Here is a 22,313-nt window from a genome sequence, read left to right as displayed (position 1 = left end):
CACATCATTACTTTTTAAAATTTATTATTCTCACAAATATAAAATTTATTATTACTTTAAATTTGGTGAATATAAATGATAAAGTAGAAATTCATTTGGTGAATATAAATGAGAACAAAGGGAGTAATACTTTTTTGATTTTTCATAATAAAAAAAACGTCTTAATCTTATGACTAAGCATAATATTGATAAAAGACAATTTTCATTGGCGGTGCCGCACTTTCTTAATTTTAGTATTCGCAAAATGTTCGTTCACATGACTGAAGAATATCAAGTCCAATTGATTGAGGACTTGGGAAAATTTGATCAATTAGTTATTAATATTTAGTCAAGTGGACTAGTTATAATTTTTTTGATTAAATTTTATTAGAAGTGTTTTTGACTCAAACTTGTGGTAACTTTTTAAAATTTCGTTATTCAATAATATTTAACTATTGATTTTTCTTGTAAATAGTTAGAAGTCAGTGATGTTTGTTAATTTTTATCTTAGTGTATTTAACTTCTAAGTTAATATTTACTCACTAATGTATGTTTTTTTTCTACTTTATAGGTTATTTGTAAGAGTAGTTGAGAGATATGAGCATATCAAGTACAATTTATGTTCAATTTTTTAGATGAAACAATTACTTAAGTGAAGAACAAATAACTTTGTAATAATTTATTATGCGATTTTATAATTTTTTGTTTATTTGATAAGATTGAATAAACAATTGGGCTATTTTAATAGTTTTACAACTTGTGGAATTTTTATGTTGATGAGAAAATATACAACACAAAAATTCCATATCGCATGTCCAAACAAACCTTTAATTTCATCTCATGATACCATATCGTATGACCAAACAGGTCCTAAGAAACCTAATTCATTAATTGGTAATTTCAAGAGTTAAGAATCAATGTGGTAAAAATATCTATCATTATATTTTAGTAATAATTTTTTATGTAAATATAGCAGAGGCTAAACAATGCTTTGATACACTAGTTAAAGGACTAAAACTGCTCATATTTATATTTCAAAGACAGATTTAGATCAATCCAAAAACATAAGGGACTATTATTATCATTTTCTCCAAATGGGAGGCATAAACTGAACCTTTTCAAATATATCGAGGGCAATTTGGTATAAAGTACCAAATATACAACATTGGCTTCCTTCTACAAGCATCCATATAGCTCAAACCCTAACCATTCATCAACCTTATCAGTCTTCACTCCGGCGAACGGCGATGTCTCACTTCGGTAGATCAGGCCCTCCGGACATCAAAGACACCTACTCTCTGCTCGTTCTCAACGTTACTTTTCGTAATTATCTGTTCTCTTTCCCTATTTTTAGCAATTTTTTTCTTCTTTTCTAGCAAAGTTGTTGAATCTGATAGTCCATTACTGTTTCCCTGTACAGGTACCACTGCTGATGACTTGTTTCCTCTATTCGATAAGTATGGAAAAGTAGTCGATGTCTTTATCCCTAGAGACCGAAGGTTCTTTTCTCTCATACCTCTTTTTTTTTTGCTGAAGCTAAGTACTGTTATAGTATTAGTACTGTATATTTGGCCGTGTTTACGGAAGTCTATTTGGCTTTTTCAGTACACTTATTGTTTGCATAAGTGTATTTGTGATTTTTTTTTTTTTTGATTACTGTGTTACTTTTTCTCCACCAACTTCGTTATTTGATGCCTATATGACACGTTTTATTCCAGGACGATCTAAATTGTTCGACATCATTAAACTAATAATATCACCATGTAATTTACTTATAACTTTGACGAGTCTGAGTTTTGTATGTGTTGCAACTTTTGAAAATATAAATTCATTTGATATATTCTCTATCAAACAGACTTTTCAAACATTATCCTGATATACTATTTGATGACCATTAATATAATGCATAATTCTTGAAAACAGCCTCCTTACCGCACAAAGGTAGGGGTAAGGTCTGCGTATATCCTAGTCTCTCTAGACTCTACTTGTGGGATAATACTTGTTATGTTGTTGTAATATAATACATAATTCAAATTATTATTTTAAGTTGTGTTATTTCTTCCTACTTGCCTTCCCCTTGATGAGCGGCTTTAGTCGGTACCTGCACTGTTAGGTGGAAGGATGCAGGTATTCGTTACCATTATATAAAGAAATGGAGTGGGAAGGAAATGATTTCTCCTTTTCAAGTGTTACTTCTGATTATCTTACATTACTTATGAACTGAGATGTATTTATGATGTCTTGGTGTTATCTTGATGTGGAAATAGACAAAGATGTAGCCATATCTCTAGTCTTTGACGGGTACAATGTTTATTTGGTGCTTTAGGACTGGAGATTCTAGGGGTTTTGCATTTGTGCGCTACAAGTATCAGGATGAGGCTCAAAAGGCAGTGGAAAAGCTTGATGGTAAGTGATCACACTAATATTTGGATGGTAGCCTATGTTGCTGTTGTTCACACTGATATTTGGTTACAGGAAGAGTTGTAGATGGTCGGGAAATCATGGTTCGATTTGCGAAGTACGGCCCAAATGCTGAGAGAATGTAAGTTTTGTTTGATGCAAGTATTCATTAAGTTGTGGAGATTTCCTTGTTTAAAGTTGTGATTTTCATTCGTGTATTTTTAGGTGCATCTCTATCCTATAAACTAACATGTATTTTTAGGTGCATCTTTATCCTATAAACTAAGTTGTACGAACCTTTTGTTTGTGGGAGTAAAACCATGTCTGATAGACTAGGATTGTTTTTGTGATCAGTGACAAAGGTAGAATTTTGGAGCCTGTACAAAGGACAAAAGGGAGGTCAAGAAGCCGCAGTCCTAGACCAAGGTAAGAGCTTAATTTAATTATGCCACTTAAAGTGTTATCATGGATATTGAGATTTCCATTAGAATATAATTGTTTGTTTTAGTGTAATCTTGGTAATATCTTTGTTGATTTTGTCATCATCAAACATTGGGGATATTTCCTATAGGGAAATTCATGTGAATTTTTTATCAGACATCCTTTCTACATCAACGGTGATGTTTTTATGAGTGAAAAGAAGTGAAGTGCACCGCTTCTTTTAAAGCACACAATTTGTTTGTTCACTAATCAATTTACCCGTGCTTTGCATGGTCATAAAAGAAGATAGGGAATTTAAGACATGATCTTGTAATAAATTTGATTTTTTAATATTTACACACACACATAACTTCACAACTGTCCATGTCACCAATTCTCAAATTCTATTCATTCAAGTTGTAGAAGTAAAAAATTAATTATCATATAATGAACTTTGGAGCCTGGAAAAGAGAGATGTCCCTTCTAGGTGCCCTCTCCCTCTCAATCAGCTAGATAGGAGTAACTGATCAAGAAAATGCTTGTTTCTGTACTCGCCCTAATTGGGTTAAAACACCCTTTGCTTCTATTGTCACCCTAAGTATTGATTTGCATGTACCCGATGATAAGAATTTCACATTCTTATTTTATAAAAGTTAACGGTGGTGCGGTAGTTTTTCATCTTTTGCGCTGGAAAACTGGAAAAAAGAAGACAATATTGGAACTATTTGCATCTTGCTTGTGAAGTGGGAAATTTACACAAATATTTGTTGAGTGGGTCCATATACAAGATTTTATTTTTCTTTGAAGCACGTACTCTATGAAAAAGCATAATATGGCATACATGAATTCAGTATTATACTAATGATCAAATTACGAGTAAAATAACTAATTTAGAGCCTGTATGGATTATCTTTTGACTTGTAAGTGGCTTATTTTATCATTTTAGCTTAAAACCAAGTGCTTATAAGCATTTTTTGAAGTTATCCAAACACTCCAAAGGTGCTTCAAAGCTATTTTGGCTTCAAAAAGCACTTAAAATAAGCCAATCCAAACAGGCTCTAATTCATATTTAGAAAAAGTGTATCCAAATTCGAATATTCTTTGTAAAAAGTATGGTCAAACACGACTCCAACTTTAAAAATTCAAATAAAGTGAATAATATTTATTTTTCATGGCCAAACACCTACTTAGTAAACTATCTTTCTTCATCAGCTGTTGTAATGGAACTTGCCCTTAATAAATTGGCAGATTTGTTAAGCTTTTTTTTTTGGCTAAGATTTTTCCTCTGAATTGATTGATTGAGTTGACACTGACGTTATTTGGTGAAGCTTTCAGTTCCTCTGCAGTGTGTAGCAACCATCTCAATGTGGTAGACTGAGTGAGGAGGAATTAGGGAAATCAGTAACATTGTTAACTTACTTTGAGCCATTAATGTTTATGATAGCAATAATGTTGTGATTTTACTTGTTTCCTGACTTCAGTGATTAAATGGATGAAAACATTTGTTTTTTATGTAGTTAAAGCAATTTAGATTGCCAACATTTCAAAACAACGGAGTAGGTTCACGAACATGTTTCAGTTTGATTAGATGGAGGTGCCTTTATATGTCTAGCATCATCATCTACTGCCCGACTGGATACTAATATCAGTTTTCGGGCTTGGGATTGTGTGCAGAACAAGCTATAACTTCAAAGCTTTTTGTGCGTGTGGAATGTGGTGATCCCATCAAGGCATAAATGTTTGAGCTTTTGTGGATAAGCATATTTTGGATTAGAATGGATACGGGTTTTAAAATGAATAATCTTCCTTGTCATCCCTTTGTTTATATTCTTCTTCTATAACCAGTTCCTCTCCAAAACAAGGTGGAAGTATGCACATAATCTTGCTTCCCCTTTTGTGTGGTACTTGAGTTGAATGATTGCCATTTTGCTTTTTAGCTAAGAGAGGTTGAAGACTTGTATCCACAATCTGATCTTCACCCTTTTTTGTTTGTTTATCTTAGGCATCGTGAACATAGGGACAAGGATTCTAGAAGGAGAAGCCGAAGTAGAAGTAGAAGTAGAAGTAAGGGAAGGTATGACCGTGATCAGTACCGTGGAAGAGACAGAGATAACCGTCATCGGAGCAGAAGCCGCAGCCCTGATTACCACAAAGGTCGTGGGAGAGGTAAATATGATGAGGACAGGCGCAGCCGAAGTCGGTCTCATGGAAGGTAGACCTTTTCTTATTAATATTCTGCTTCTCATCTCTCTTCCCCCATGGAGAACTATTTTTATAAGCTGTTAACTTTTCATTTTATATAGAAGTGCCTCCCCTGCTCGCCGTAGCCCCAGTCCAAGAAGGAGCCCTTCTCCACGAAGAACAACTCCTCCTAGGGATGCTAGTCCAGATGGACGTAATCACAAGGACCGGTCTCCAACTCCAAAGAGTATATCACCGCGGGGTAGACGTGCTGGTTCCCGCAGCCCCTTGCCACGTTCTGATGCTGATGTAAGTTGTGGCTGTCATATGCTGTTTTTTTGTAGTATAAACTTGATGAAAAAACATTATTTTATTTTGCAGGATTAAGGAGCAAGGGAGGAGGCCACAGTTGTAATCTAGCTTTGGTCGATGCTGCGTATCAGGACATTCCCAAGTGAATGATCCTTTCATCTGTATTCTGCTTGCTAGAACTGGTTGGCCAGACTTATTTATAAGGTTTAACTTCTTTTTGTTGTACTTAACCAGAACTTCTTTTGATGTTACCTCTGCATTCTGGTATTATGGAATGGTGTTGTGATATTAAGATTTCTACTGTTGGTTTATAATTACACTTCTGTGGATTTTCTTTCTGGCTTTTTTTGTTTCTTATTGCTTTTCTGATTCAAAATATACTTGCATGGTATATTGTGATGGTATACCTTGTTTGTAATTTACTTATGATGGGAATTATTGGCCTTCTATAGTTGGGTCCGTGAAAAGTCAATGTGGCTGAATCACAAGACGATGCAGCAGCTGTTGATGCTGTTATATTTGCTGTTGGTTGTATTTTTGTTGCCGTTCACAAACTACTGTTTCTTCGCTGAATGGCAAGGAGATGCAGCAGCTGTAGATGCTGTTTTAACTTGGCTGCTTATAATTTGTTGCTGGTGACATACTACTGTTTGTTGGTTGAATGCAAGCAGATGCAGCAGCTGTTGGTGCTGTTTTAGCTTTGCTGTTGTATTTTTGTTGCTGGTGACAAATTACATTTTCTATACAAATGTTCAGGATGCTCATGATCGGTAAGGATAAGAATCTCCTGAATTACTGAAGTCGCACTAGGTTTATGCCTTTGGCCTGACAGTCATTTCGTTTTTGTCTTAACTTCATATTCTTCCCTGAGAAGGTGTTAGCTGTGATCATCTTAAAGATGAAAGGAATCCACATGTCTAAGTGTAGCAGTTGAAGTTGATTCCAGGTCGAGATTTGTTATGCCGAGTAGAGATTTCAATATAAGATCAAATCTCAATGAGTTCCAAGGGTAGTGGTTTGACCATAAACATCTTACTGACTTGATTTTTTATTCATCTTAAAATGGACAAATAATATTAAATTTCCCAATCAGTAAATACTTTGTTCTAGTGTCTTTATTTGCTTTATGGTCTTGAAAGTGTTCAAGTACATAGCACACACCTATACAGTGCATGACTTCATGCTTATACTTGTGAAGTTGTAGCTGATATTTGTAGATCTGTTGTTGCTGTTAGCTGATTGCTTATCAAACTGATCCTGCTTTTTGGTGTTGATGGTTTGCTTTGATGTGTTTAATTGGATCCCTCTGCATGTGCCTTCTGAAGGAGCTTAAGCTGTGTGTTTATGTTGTACCGCGTCTCCTCTGATATGCACCAATCTGGTTTCTTTTTCATCGAGATGTGTGCACATTATCAATTTGGAGATTTGATCGATTCCTGTGAGATGATGTTAATTTATCAAACATAACCTTCTTTGACTCCATCTTTAAGTGTCTGGATGCGTGTATACCCACCCTCTTCATCATCTACATTTTTGCAATTAGTTTATAGAAGTTACATAAGAACTTCCCAATGGCATTTAGAGGGGGAATTGGGACTTGTGATTCTGAGGTCCTAGTTGGTTTAGTGCCACCACATCTTAGGTGAGGTAATGGGTATTTTCATTACTATATGCGGGCATGATTTGTTGTCTGTTAGGGTTCCAATGTAGTTGTGTACTAGAACTCTGGTGATTGATGGAAGTAGTGGGTAAGGGGGAGGGGTTAAATTACTGTCTTAAGGTGCTCTCCCTAAGAATTTGTGTCCTCTCATATGGGTTTTGGTCGTGTATGCTTGTTACCATATTGAACAATCTCTTTTTGCTAAATGGCGATGCGTTTGACTTGTTTGGTGAGGAAGTTGGGGAAGGTAGCTAGAAATAAATTCGGTTTTTTACTTGTTACGAAATACTTTGTAGGTAGTGTGATGGACCTATTGCCATTGCTCAAGTTTCATGCTTCAATTTTGTTCTGTATGGGTAGGGGTGGCAAAATCATACCCAAACCGCCCAATCCGACCCAACCCATTTTAGGTTTGGGTTGGTTAATGACCTACTCATTGGTTAGCTCAACCCATTAAAAATTGGGTTGGTATGAAACTTAATTGATTTTTTGAGAAATTTTGTTAAAATATTTTTGATTTTTTATTTAGTACGTTATATATAGTTATAATTTCAAAAAATAATAATTTTATTAGACACTAAAACCTTGTAAAATAACAAATAAAGCTATTAAAATTTAGTAAAAGTTGTGTGGGTTTGGTTATGACCCATTATTAACCAGTTATCTAATTTGTTTGGTCTAAACAAATTTGGGTTGGGTTGAAATAGGGTTTGACCCGTTTATTATTTTGATCCATTTTGACTTGTCTAAATTTAATCTAACCCATCCAATTGCCACTCCTATGTATGGGCGAACTAATGGGTATTCCTGCCGAAAGTAGTTAGGTTTTCTAGGCATGGAGTTGAGACATTTATAATTTCTTCCAGTCTTTTTACTGTCTGACCTATCCAATTGAAGAATTCCAACATATAAATCTTGTCGGTGAAGAATTTGTCACATTTGGTGTTTACAATAATAAACCAATAGATACATGGCTTGTTTGCATATGTATTTTTTCAATATTTACAGATTTGTGTCTAATAATAATAATCATGGTTTGGTGTAAACATTGTGGTAAGTTTATATCTCTAATAGCTGGAAGTTTGTAATTCTCGGATATACCGCATTTTGTGCTGCTCATTGTCTTTCTACTTCCAAGCGGTACCCCAAGTTCAGCACCATGGGTAGAGGTACAAAACCGAATCAAACAACAAATCAAATCAAATCGGAAAAAAATTTGACTAATGGTTTGGTTTGACTTGGTTTGGTATTGCAAAAAAAATTCGACTATACTTGGGTTGGTTTGGTTTTAACTAAAAAAAAATTAACCCGAGACCAAACCAACCCGACATTATATATATAATTTTTAAAATTTATTTCACACATAAAAGTATTTAATTTGATGTAATTTCTAAATATTACTTATATGTTTTCATAATTTTTATCTTTTAGCATATTTTTTCAAGTTTTTTTGAAATTTAAAATTTTGAATGGTCCAATAAAGATTATAGTCCATAGATATTAGTAACTCTAATAAAGCTTAATTTAAAATCAAATCAATACTAATGCTAACAAAATAAATTAATTCAACACTTATAAGAATGACAATAATGTTGAATATTTGTTCTAGTTTTACATTGGTTTAGACATTAAAAATGTCATAACATAATTTTAATTTTTCTTTAATGTTTAATCATGTAATTAATACTAATTAGACTTATTTTAGCAGGATTTAGTACTTTCAAAATGATGATCATTTTCATTTTGATTTATCAATTCACAAAATTTATTTTATACGATTTCATTATTATTTTCTTATTGAATATTTTAGTGTCATCACTGATCTCATATTTTGTGTTATTTCTGAAGAAACACTTTAGATAGTTGTATTTTGATTGGACTAAAGAAATATTTGTAGCACAAGTTAATTATATGTTTATTACTTTGGTTTGATTTGAAAAATCCGAACTAACTCGGTCATGTACACCCCTAACCACGGAATGTGTGTGAGACGTTTCTTCTTCATGGGCCATCCGAACAAAAATTTCAACATTCCGCTCTACATATTGATAGGGTCATTAACACTTGTGTTCTTAAAATTGTGTTGGGCTTAAATTTAATTTCCATGACAAATACCTATCACGGGGCGTATGTTTATATTTTTGTCATAACATCCTACAACATGACTTAAAGAACTTATAGTCGACCTAGTACAGAAATCTATTCTAATTATCAATGAATTTCGCGAATTTTAAGTGAAATGGGAATTGTAATTCTTTCTACTTCTCGAGGTATAATGATAGATTGAGAGATTCGTCTAGAAGAAATAGGTGCCCTCTAAGCATAAGGTCGATTAATAAAGGATAAAAATTAATGATAAGCTTCTTTAAAGGGGCAAGTTGTGTAATTTCTTCCTAGCATGTCCATTAGCTCGTCAATTATGAAATGACTTGTATATATATTTTTGACAATATATTTCAACATATTTAAGGCTTAGGCCCACAATTGAAATACCCTTTTATGCTTGCATGAACAGTGACTCAATGACTTCCAAGTCGTTCCAAGTCTGCCCGTATTTTACAAGCTGAGAAATAAATCCCATTGACTTACAAGTCTTGTGTTATTTAACCTACTATCTCTGTGCTATGAATTGTAATTATGCAAATTATAGCTACTATTCATAATTATGGTGCAAACTCTAGCAATTTATGTAAATTTTTCCACAAAAATTTGCAAATTCTGCGCTACATGACCCGCGAAAATGATACAACCAGTGACAGGATCATTGACACTTATATTCTTGAAATTTTATGCTGGTCTTTAATTTTTATCTAATAACTGGTAAATTTTGTAATGTGTATCTTTGCATCAATGTTTTAGTTTTAAAGCTAATATGTGTATTTGTGAATTTGAGAGAGAGGGGAGGGGGGGAGATTGCGTATTAATGTATTTCAGTTTAATTGAGATACAAGTTACATTTGAGATATTTGCCGTTTGTCTTTTTGCTCACCTCTCTCCTCTCCAAAACTATTTCGATGAATTGTAGTTTTGTAAACTATAGCTACTATTCATAAATATATTTCAAAGCATAACTATTTATGAAAATTCCTCAACAAAATATGCAACATTCTGCACTTTAAAGCCCGCGACATGGTTATTGGAACTTATGTTTTTAAAATTGTGTTGGTCTTTAATTTTTATCCTCATAAAAAATAACTTTTGTGGGGATCCCATACATGACTTAAGAGCTTATGTCCATTGGGTATTTGCCTTGAGTTTCTTACAGTAAGTAATTGAGTTTTTCTTTTCTAAAAGGAAAACACAAAGTCCCCATATTTTTAGCTAGTTTTTTTTTTTTGTAAGAAAAAGTTTATGACTCTATAAATAGACGCTCATTCATTCTAACTTAGTCGCATTCACAATATAGTCCATGAGGCTTTGAAAGTTTTGTGTAGGGGGATAATTTGTGAGACACAGGTGTTACGTTAACACTTGTATGCATCTCTTTTATCCCGAGTTAATAGTGTGAGGTTATTTGTCTTGATATTTTGTACTTTCATATTTATATAGTGAATTGCTTATTTCCTCTTGTGGAGGTAGCTAGGCTGATTGATCGAACTACGTTAAACATTTGTGTCTTTTGGTATATTTCTGGTTTGTCTTCTTAGTCATAATATGTCACAGTTTGCTTTGCTAGCTTCGGTATGACACCTGATTATTTCGATCCAACAATGTCCACTAAGTATAAGTTCGATTATTGATTATTGAAGAACAAAAATTAAAGATCAACCTATTTGAAAGACAAGTTGCGCGATTTCTTCCTATTGTTCGTCAATTACGAAATGACTTGAATATTATTTGGAGATCATGATCTCCCAATATATTTCCACAATTAAGACACCCATCTAATTCTAATTCGTTGGTATAATACTTACATGAACACTCACACATTGACTTCCATGTCGTTCTAATTCTACCCGTTTTTTACAATCTGAGAATTAAATGCATTGACTCAGCAAGACATGTAGTGATTCACTAGTCTACAGTATAAAACTATACCTTCACAATTACTCATCAATAACCAAAACAAACAACTGAAATCTTTCAGCTTTCAAGATGGTTCCCAGAATATTTTATTTTCTTCAGTTTTTCACTCTCTTCACTGTTACTTTTGCTTCCACTGAGGAAGCAACTGCTCTCCTCAAATGGAAAGCAACTTTTCAAAAACAAAATAATTCCTTATTGGCTTCATGGACACTAAGTACGGATGCATGCAGGGGTTGGTATGGAGTTATATGCTTTAATGGTCAGATAAACAGGTTGAATATTACTAACGTTGGTGTCATTGGTACACTCCATGATTTTCCATTTTCACCTCTCCCGTTTCTCGAATATGTTGATCTTAGCTTGAACCAGCTCTCTGGTATCATCCCCCCTGCAATAGGAAAGCTCACTAATCTTGTCTATCTTGACTTGTCGTCTAATCAGATTTCAGGCAAAATCCCACCTCAGATTGGATCACTATCAAAGGTTGAGACCCTCTTCCTCTTTGACAACCATTTAAATGGTTTCATTCCTGTTGAAATAGGGAGCATGAAATCACTTGAGATTTTAGCCTTACAGAATAACAATCTTTCTGGTCCAATTCCAATAACTCTAGGTGGTTTAACTCTGCTCAAAATTTTGTACCTTTATTCTAACCAACTTTCTGGTCCCATTCCTCGTGAGTTGGGGAATTTGAAAAACCTCACTAATTTGGGTTTATCTGATAATCATCTTAGTGGTTCAATTCCAATTACTTTAGGTAACTTAACTGAGCTCAAAATGTTGTACTTTTATTCTAACCAACTTTCTGGTCCCATTCCTAGTGAATTGGGAAATTTGAAAAACCTCACTGATATGGAACTATCCCATAATAAGCTTATTGGTTCAATTCCAATTACTTTAGGTGACTTAACTGAGCTCAATTTTTTGTACCTTCATTCTAATCATCTTTCTGGACTCATTCCTAGAGAGTTCGGGAATTTGAAAAACCTCAATGAACTGGAACTAGATGAAAATCAACTTACTGGTCCAATTCCTGCAGAAATAGGGAAGATGAAGTCACTTGTGGAGTTGAGATTAAACAAAAACAATCTTTCTGGTCCGATTCCAATGACTCTAGGTTACATAACCGAGCTCAAAATTTTGTACCTTTATTCTAACCAACTTTCTGGTTTCATTCCTAGTCAGTTGGGGAATTTGAAAAACCTCACAGAGCTGGATTTATCCGATAATCAGCTTAGTGGTTCGATTGCAATAACTCTAGGTGACTTAACTGAGCTCAATTTTTTGTACCTTCATTCTAACCAACTTTCTGGTCTCATTCCTAGAGAGTTGGGGAATTTGAAAAACCTCAATGATTTGGAACTACAAGAAAACCAACTTAGTGGTCCAATTCCTGCTTCCTTTGGCAATTTGAGAAACTTGCAATTTTTGTATCTCCACACCAACAAACTTTCTGGTTCTATTCCAAAAGAACTTGCATTTTTGGATAACTTGGTTGAGCTGATAATAAATGAAAATCAGCTTTCAGGCCATTTGCCTGAGCATGTTTGCCAAGGTGGGAAACTTGAGAACTTCACGGTGAATAATAACAAGCTCACAGGGCCAATACCAAGCAGCTTAAGCAAGTGCTCGAGTTTCAAAAGGCTGCGCTTCAATAATAACAGTTTTACTGGGAATTTATCTGAAGCTTTTGGCATCCATCCACACCTTCATTTCATTGATTTGAGCGACAATGATTTTTATGGTGAACTCAGCAGCAACTGGGGGAAATGCGAAAATTTGATTGATCTGCGTGTAGCCAGAAATAACATTAGTGGTAGCATACCACCAGAGATTGGAAATGTCAAAGGGCTTTTAGGACTTGATCTTTCATCAAATCATTTGATTGGACAGATTCCAAAGGAATTTGGAAAATTAACCTCTCTAGTTAATCTTTTTTTACAAACCAACCAAATTTCTGGCAATATACCTGAGGAACTTGGGTCACTGACAAAGTTAGAGTCCCTCGATCTATCAGACAACAGATTGAATGGGTCAATACCGATGTGTATAGTAGATTTCGTGCACTTGTTTCAGTTGAACCTGAGCAACAACAAGTTTGGCCAGAAAATTCCTAAGGAGATAGGGAGGATAACTCAGCTCAATGTACTTGATTTAAGCTATAATCTTCTGGTTGGAGATATACCCCCTCAGTTAGACAATTTGAAGGTGTTGGTAAACTTAAATCTTTCCCACAATGGCCTATCTGGGCGCATTCCCAGAGAACTTGATACTTTGACTGGTTTGCAGGATGTCATATTGTCATACAATGAGTTGGAAGGTCCAATCCCTAATAATAAGGCTTTTATCAATGCCTCATTGGAGGGTAATAAAGGTCTTTGCGGCAATGTAGCAGGACTCCATCCCTGCGAAATGTCGTCTTCTGTGGTGAAGAGGCACTCAAGGCGAAGGGACGTAAACTCATCCTCTTCACTGTACTTCCTGTTATGGGAGCACTAGTACTGCTCTGTGTTTTCATTGGTGTTCTCTTTATGTGTAATAAAAGAAGGAAAGTTAGAGACGTTGAAAGAAGGGATGATGATGGTTGGCTTTCAATATCCATGTTAGATGGGAAGGCATTGTACAGGGACATCTTAAATGCCACAGAAGAGTTTGATGCAAAATTTTGCATCGGGCAAGGAGGACACGGAAGCGTTTACAAAGTAAGCCTTCTATCATTAGGGAATATAGCTGTGAAGAGACTTCATTCTTCATTTCAGAATACACATCCCAAAAGCTTCATGAATGAAGTAAGGGCATTGACTGGGATTAAACACCGGAACATTGTGAACCTCTACGGCTATTGTTCGAAAGCACAACACTTGCTCTTGGTTTATGAGTATGTGGAGAGGGGGAGTTTGTCTAGTATTTTGAGCAATGAAGTTGAGTCCAAGAAATTGGATTGGCTTAAAAGGGTGAATATCATCAAGGGTGTTGCTTTTGCTTTATCTTACATGCACCAAGATTGTTCACCACCCATTGTTCATCGAGACATAAGTAGCAGTAATGTTTTGCTTGATTCTGAGTATGAAGCTCGTGTTGCAGACTTTGGACTAGCGAAGATTCTCAATCCAGACTCATCCAATTGCACTACACTTGCAGGCACATATGGCTATGTCGCACCTGGTAAGTTTTAAATAGTTCATGAACTATAGCCAAACACTCCATTGTTTTTATCTCATTTACACGTTTTAATTGTTAATATTGTTTTGAAAATTGTATTATTCAGAGCTTGCATATACTATGAAGGTTACGCAAATGTGTGATGTGTATAGCTTTGGAGTATTATCATTGGAGATAGTCAAAGGAAAGCATCTTGGGGAATACATTACTGTGCTAGCAAATTCATCGACTATAGATCCTGAGCAGCTTAGCGATTTGCTGGATGAACGCCTTCCATATCCTGAAGATAGAGTAAAAGATGTTTTGGTTTTTATCATCAATCTAGCATGCTCTTGTTTGCTTAAAACTCCAAAATCAAGGCCAACAATGCACTTCATCTCTCAGAAGTTATCCTCAATGGATGCACGTCCACCTATTCATCAGAGAAACCCCCATGTAAGGCGAGCAATATATAATCCTTGATATGTATGGAAATGTCGGTAGTGTGAAGTAAGTATTTCAATTGCTGGGACTAGTATTTTTAGGGTTCTCATTTTGTTTACTGTATTTAAGACCTTATATTACAGTCGCACATAGTTCGTCTTGGAAGTTTTCATTCGATTTCAAAGATTTTACCTGTATGTATAGAAGCTAGAAAATGACCCTTTCTGCTCAAGCTTTTTTCCCAACTGAATAAATGGAGTTGTTCTTCATTGTAATGACTAATGAGATTACATTTTGTCCAAATAATTCTTATATTTTACTGTGGATTATGAAGAAAAGAAAATCTGGCAAGAAGATCCATTGCTGGAAGCGTGTGTCAGTTTTTACATCGACAGAAATACTCTAAAAAAAAAACTCCAATCATCAATTTATCAAAACAACAATAAGTCTAACAAATTCATTTTAACATTTTTAATTTTTTTTTTCTATGTTTGTTATGATTTTTTTAAAAACTCATAGGACACCCCGTGAAACTTTTAACTTTTAATTCGTTTTCATTCACTTCCATGATAATGAAACATTTGACTCCCAAGTCGTTTTAATGGAAGAAAGATTAACTCAAGTCTTCTTCTTGGGTGGTCCACAAAATGACTTAATGATTATGGAGAAAATTGATTCCACAAACTTTAAGCGTTGTCCACAATTGACACTTAAAAAATAAATTCCATTGACTCACAAGTCTTGGGTTATTTAAGCTACCACCTAACCTACTATCCCTAGGAATTGAATTCTTCGGTCACCAAGTAAATTGCGGAATATAAATTATGTTATGTTCATAATTTCTTTTTCTTTTTTTTTTTGGAAAATTACTTTCAAATTTAGTCACTTAATTTTTGAAAGAAATTAAGAAATCTTTAATTTAAAAGATTCTAATGGAAAAAGAGAAAAAGGCCAAAATAGTTTCTTATCTTTGGGTTAAGACTCAAAGTTAGAGTCATACTTGAGTTTTCATATGGAGTATTAATAGTTTCTCATGTTTGCAATATTGATGAACTTTTAGACCTCCTCCAACCTTTTTGCCTATTTTTTAACATTAATTTGTCCACATTTTTATATATGGAATGTTCATTTGTTTTATTATTTATTTAGTAGAAATAATAAGAAGGTGAGAAGAAGAACATCTTGTTTTGTTAAGTTGAAATATTATTGCAGCTAAACTAAAAACAGTTTATTCTGTTCAGTTAAAATATTATTGCAGCTAAACTAAGAACACCTTGACACATGACGTTAAAAGAAAAGAAAAGAAAAAATTGTACTATTGCACGTGAAATCGATGTAACTAACCTCTCGATTTTAGGTGCAATAATATTTCTACTAAATAAAACAAGGTATTATTCTTTTTACCTTCTCTCACATGGAGTTATTATTTCTACTAAATATATAAAAAGACGATTAAACATCTCATAGATAAATTATGGATAAAATCAATGTAAAAAGATAGACAAAAAATTGAGGAAGGATCAAAAGTGCATCAATATTGCAAACATGAGGGACTATTAGTGCTTCATGTGAAAACTCAAGAATGACTTTGAGTATTAACCCAAAGATAAATGATTATTTTTAGTTTTTCTCAAAAATTTCAAATAAACGAGTAAGGATTCTTATAAGGGGAATTTTCGCATATAGTCACTCAAAATAATTTAATTAGGCTCTATAGTTATAATTTGTTAATTACGATTCGTAGCTACATGTTAGAGGGAGGAGAGAGACGAGCGAGACTGGGAAAGGGGGGAGAGAGGAGAACGGTATTGGGAGTGGGAAGAGAGAGGCGAGCGATTTTGGGAGAGGGAGTAGAGAGACGAGCAAGATAGGGAAGAGAGTAGAGAGGTGAATTGTATTTGTATTTCGGTTAGATAATTGTATATATGTAATTAGTATGTATATGTATCAATGATTGTATTTGTATATCTGCATACAATTTGTATTTGTCTAAAATTGAATCGAGTTCAAACATTTGTATTTATATATCCAATCTCTCTCGCTTTATACACACACAAATTATACATTTGTATTTGTATAATTTGTGTTTTATAAAGCGAGAGAGACATGAAGAAGAGAACTGGGCAGAGAGATATTTGTATTTGTATAATTATAAGTGTATAAGATGGAGAGATATGTATATGTATTTATATATCCAATCTCTCTCTCTCTCGCTTGATACAAACACAAAATATGTATTTGTGTTTGTATAAAGTGAGAGAGAGACCGAGCAGGGAGAGATGACTAAAAAAGAGGAGAGAGAGGGGAGGGAGGCGAGAGACGGGAATGTAATTATAGCTAGAAGTAAGTTTCGAATTGTAGTTAATACAAACTATAACTATGTTACCTCTGTCCGAATTTATTTCCTTTTTAGTCCGTCCCATAAAGAAGGACACATTTTTATATTAAGTAATAATTTAACTTTAAATTATCAAATTTTACCTTTGATGAAATAATTTATAGCCACAGAAATTTCTATCATTCATTTTAGACCATAAATTTTGAAAGTCTTCTTTTCTTTCTTAAACTCCGTGCTGAGTCAAACTACTTCACATATAGGAGGGAGTATATGTTTGCTTAATTGCCTAATTTCCCCTTCTTATAAACATTTCAAGAAAGTTTTAAAACCTACATTTCTGCTTCCTTTAATCCTTTTGGACTACTGTTGCGTTGTTTTTGGGCTCTGGCCCATTCCAGTTGTTTTTACCATTGGACTCTTTTAAGTCCAAAAGTTCAAATAGGTAAGATGCGAAATCAAGTTATTTATCTTCTGCGAAAGTTCTGTTTGTTTTCATTAGATTTGTTGATCTTTGTCGGTAAAGTTTGTTTCTTTTTCAACTTTTTGAATTTAAGGTCTATCAATAGAGTATTGAGATTTTGTATCCCCGGATTTGGTGAAGAATTTTTTTTTTGGAAATGTCACTTTGCCCAAAAACGGTTCGATTCATATTCAAGAGTGTAACTGATGAATACTGAATATGACAATTCAATTCAGTTCTGTTTATGCTAACGACTCAATTGAGTTCCTGAGACAGTGACATTGATTTCAAGAAGAATATTGAAAAGGCCAAACACATATACAACTCCATTTAACTTGTCTCTAAACTTCATTTGGAAACTTCAACTCAACCTTGTTTCATATTGAAACTCCAATTCCATTTTTCATGTACCATTAGTCTAAGTGTAGCCGTTGAAGTCCATTTTGATACCATTTTGCTCTATGGTGTCAAAAGTGTTCTTCAAGTACATAGCACACACCTAAAATTAAGCTGTCACCGCGCATGACTTGATGCTTATACTCGTGAAGTTCTAGCTGATCTCTGTATATTTTTTGTTGCTGTTTGCTGATAGCCTATCAAACTGATCCTGCTTTTTGGTGTTGATGGTTTGCTTTTAGTGTTCAATTGTATCCTCTGTATGCATTATGCACCTTCTGCAGGTGTGCTAAGTTATGTGTTTATATGTACTTTTATCACTTAATCAATGTTTACAGATTTGTATCTAACAATAATAATCATGGTTTGATGTAAACATTGGTGAGTCTATATCTATAATAACTGGAAGTTTGTAATTCTCGAGATATACCACATTTTGTGCTGCTCATTATCTTTTTACTTCCAAGTGCTACCCCAAATTCAGCACCGCTCGGGATGTGTGTATGACATGTTTCTTCTTCATGGGCCATCCGAACAATAATATCAACATTCCGCTCTGCATGGCCTGAGAAAACAATACAAGTATTCACAGTGTTGTTGGCACTTCATGTGTTCTTAATATTTTGTGTTGGGCTTAAATTTTTATTTGGCAAAATTACTAAACTACACTACATATGTTTACATATTCTCGTTTAATCCCTACTCTTTCATAAAAATTCAAAAATCCCTATTTTTCCCCAAACCCTCTATTCTGGATACTTTATTCTGAAAGAACCCAAAACCCACCTTTCTCATCCCCAAAATCTTGCCTCTAATCTTTTCCCACTACCAAATTAGTTACCGAATTCAAAGCAATCTGATTTTCAAACGATTCTTTCTCTATTCAACCGTCCAAAGTTCAAAATAGGTATTATCATCTTCTCGACCAACACTACCCATTGTATGGATTTCTTTTGCATGAACCAGCTCTTTGGTATTATACCCCCTGAAATAGGAAACCTCACTAATCTTGTCTATCTTGACTTGTTGTCTAATCAGTTTTCAGGCAAAATCCCAATTACTTTAGGTGACTTAACTGAGCTACTAAAATTTTGTATCTTCCTTCTAACCAACTTTCTGGTTTCATTCCTAGTGAGTTGGGGAATTTGAAAAACCTCAATGAGCTAGATTTATTCGATAATAAGCTTAGTGGTTCAATTCCAGTTACTTTAGGTGACTTAACTGAGCTTAAATTTTTGTACCTTTATTCTAACCAACTTTCTGGTCTCATTCCTAGTGAGTTGGAAAATTTGAAAAACCTCACTGATCTGGAACTATCCCATAATAATCTTATTGGTTCAATTCCAATAACTCTAGGTGGCTTAACTCAGCTCAAATTTTTGTACCTTTATTCTAACCAACTTTCTGGTCTCATTCCTAGTGAGTTGGGGAATCTGAAAAACCTCAATGAGCTAAAATTATTCGATAATAAGCTTAGTGGTTCAATTCCAGTTACTTTAGGTGATTTAACTGAGCTCAAAAGTTTGAACCTTAATTTTAACCAACTTTCTGGTTCTATTCCAAAAGAACTTGCATCTTTGTATAACTTGGTTGTCTTGGCAATGAGTTCCAATCACTTTTCAGGCCATTTGCCAGAGCGGCTTTGCCAAGGTGGGAAACTTGAGAATTTCACGGTGAATAGGTGTAGTTAATACAAACTATAGCTATGTTACCTCTGTCCGAATTTATTTCCTTTTTAGTCCGTCCCATAAAGAAGGACACATTTTTATATTAAGTAATAATTTAACTTTAAATTATCAAATTTTACCTTTGATGAAATAATTTATAGCCACAGAAATTTCTATCATTCATTTTAGACCATAAATTTTGAAAGTCTTCTTTTCTTTCTTAAACTCCGTGCTGAGTCAAACTACTTCACATATAGGAGGGAGTATATGTTTGCTTAATTGCCTAATTTCCCCTTCTTATAAACATTTCAAGAAAGTTTTAAAACCTACATTTCTGCTTCCTTTAATCCTTTTGGACTACTGTTGCTTTGTTTTTGGGCTCTGGCCCATTCCAGTTGTTTTTACCATTGGACTCTTTTAAGTCCAAAAGTTCAAATAGGTAAGATGCGAAATCAAGTTATTTATCTTCTGCGAAAGTTCTGTTTGTTTTCATTAGATTTGTTGATCTTTGTCGGTAAAGTTTGTTTCTTTTTCAACTTTTTGAATTTAAGGTCTATCAATAGAGTATTGAGATTTTGTATCCTCGGATTTGGTGAAGAATTTTTTTCTGGGAAATGTCATGACTTTGCCCAAAAACGGTTCAATTCATATTCGAGAGTGTAACTGATGAATACTGAATATGACAATTCAATTCAGTTCTGTTTATGCTAACGACTCAATTGAGTTCCTGAGACAGTGACATTGATTTCAAGAAGAATATTGAAAAGGCCAAACACATATACAACTCCATTTAACTTGTCTCTAAACTTCATTTTGAAACTTCAACTCAACCTTGTTTCATATTGAAACTCCAATTCCATTTTTCATGTACCATTAGTCTAAGTGTAGCCGTTGAAGTCCATTTTGATACCATTTTGCTCTATGGTGTCAAAAGTGTTCTTCAAGTACATAGCACACACCTAAAATTAAGCTGTCACCGCGCATGACTTGATGCTTATACTCGTGAAGTTCTAGCTGATCTCTGTATATTTTTTGTTGCTGTTTGCTGATAGCCTATCAAACTGATCCTGCTTTTTGGTGTTGATGGTTTGATTTTAGTGTTCAATTGTATCCTCTTATGCATTATGCACCTTCTGCAGGTGTGCTAAGTTATGTGTTTATATGTACTTTTATCACTTAATCAATGTTTACAGATTTGTATCTAACAATAATAATCATGGTTTGATGTAAACATTGGTGAGACTAAATTTATAATAACTGGAAGTTTGTATTTCTCGAGATATACCACATTTTGTGCTGCTCATTATCTTTTTACTTCCAAGTGCTACCCCAAATTCAGCACCACTCGGGGTGTGTGTGTGACATGTTTCTTCTTCATGGGCCATCCGAACAATAATATCAACATTCCGCTCTGCATGGCCTGAGAAAACAATACAAGTATTCACAGTGTTGTTGGCATTTCATATGTTCTTAAAATTTTGTGTTGGGCTTAAATTTTTATTTGGCAAAATTACTAAACTACACTACATATGTTTACATATTCTCGTTTAATCCCTACTCTTTCATAAAAAATCAAAAATCCCTATTTTTCTCCAAACCCTCTATTCTGGATACTTTATTCTGAAAGAACCCAAAAACCCACCTTTCTCATCCCCAAAATCTTGCCTCTAATCTTTTCCCATTACCAAATTAGTTACCGAATTCAAAGCAATTTGATTTTCAAACGATTCTATCTCTATTCAACCGTCCAAAGTTCAAAATAGGTATTATCATCTTCTTCATTTTTCTTTCAAAATCAATTTTGTGTGTCAATTGATTTTGGATTAGTTGTCAAAATGGATCATCCGTCTTTTAATATTGGGATTTCGCAAATTATAACACCTAACAATGATCAAATTTTTGATTCAGAAGACCCCAATTGGGCAGAACAGAGGTCTAAAAGTTTGCATGCACCGACATTAATGGCAAATCAAACTTCTACGAAGAGAAAATCGAAAAAGGAGGTGGGGGCATTATCTAATGCAAAGGATGCAAAAACTCAAAAGAAAAGGGATAGAAAGTTTACCCCTTCCATTTCTCGACCAATACTACCCATTGTATGCATTTCTTTTACTTTTAATTTAGACATTGTTGAAAAATAAAGTTTTATTGTATATATTGAAATCTGGAGTTGTTACCCAGAAACACTGATTATTTTATCAAATGTTGGTATTGAGTATAACTTTTACATTTGTAGATGAAAGACTATTTTTTGTCAAAACTTTTGTGTTGAGAACTGTAGCTAAGATAGGCATTCAATTCATAGTATGATATGTAGGTTGTTTGTTGTACACTGTATCATATTCATAGATATTCACATGAATGATACGTAAACTGTAACATCCGACAATTTGAAGTGGCTTTGAAGAAGCTTGAAATTGGAAATAGTCACTTTTGGAAGAAAGTCCAGAATCTGGAAATTTGGCTAAGTTCAAAATCTGGAAATTTGGATAAGTGTGGAAATCAGTGAGTTTTTGGCCAACTTTGAGCAGTCATAACTCCTAGCTCAGGATGATCTAGAAGTAGTTACAGTTATGTTTGAAAAGTCCTTGGAACGATCTTTCGAACGCCACCTAGTTTGCTCAATTCCGAGTTCGTATGGACGAGTTATGGCCATTGAAAGTTTGGCAGTTGGCAGGGAATCCGTCCGGAAAATTTAAGGGCATTTTGGTCTTTTCACAAATCTTTTCTTTTGAGGTTATATTGTTGTGTTAGGCTGTTTGTGGATCATTTTTGTTCCATTTTAAAAGAGTAAGAGTTAGGGTTCTTGAGTGAAGAAGAGAAGAAGAGAGAAAGAAGAGAAGAAGAAGAGGAGATCAAGGAGTTTCCGTCAAAGATCGTCGTGGAAAT

General features: G+C 34.2%; 2 protein-coding genes across 5 annotated transcripts; both read left to right on the top strand.

The window, feature by feature from the left end:
• Positions 1-1,148: 1,148 nt before the first annotated feature.
• LOC102597653 (serine/arginine-rich splicing factor 2-like) lies at positions 1,149-6,331 on the top strand. 4 transcript variants are annotated; one of them, XR_367763.2, is made up of 10 exons: positions 1,150-1,302; positions 1,400-1,478; positions 2,306-2,385; positions 2,455-2,521; positions 2,734-2,805; positions 4,802-5,011; positions 5,103-5,289; positions 5,362-5,496; positions 5,745-6,062; positions 6,167-6,331. XR_367763.2 is itself a non-coding variant. In XM_006353923.2 (8 exons), exons 1-8 carry the CDS (start codon positions 1,227-1,229, stop codon positions 5,365-5,367), a joined length of 774 nt encoding a protein of 257 aa, XP_006353985.1. In that variant the 5' UTR covers positions 1,149-1,226; the 3' UTR covers positions 5,368-5,625.
• A 7,096-nt stretch (positions 6,332-13,427) lies between these two features.
• Positions 13,428-14,853, top strand: LOC102595456 (probable LRR receptor-like serine/threonine-protein kinase At4g08850). Its single transcript, XM_015311603.1, has 2 exons — positions 13,428-14,143; positions 14,247-14,853. Exons 1-2 carry the CDS (start codon positions 13,465-13,467, stop codon positions 14,600-14,602), a joined length of 1,035 nt encoding a protein of 344 aa, XP_015167089.1. The 5' UTR covers positions 13,428-13,464; the 3' UTR covers positions 14,603-14,853.
• Positions 14,854-22,313: the final 7,460 nt, after the last annotated feature.

Source organism: Solanum tuberosum, unplaced genomic scaffold (genome assembly GCF_000226075.1).
Source record: "Solanum tuberosum cultivar DM 1-3 516 R44 unplaced genomic scaffold, SolTub_3.0 scf00164, whole genome shotgun sequence".
Taxonomy (NCBI): Eukaryota; Viridiplantae; Streptophyta; class Magnoliopsida; order Solanales; family Solanaceae; genus Solanum; species Solanum tuberosum.
The sequence above is the reverse complement of the archived record's forward strand: the minus strand, read 5'-3'. Positions and strand labels throughout refer to the sequence as shown.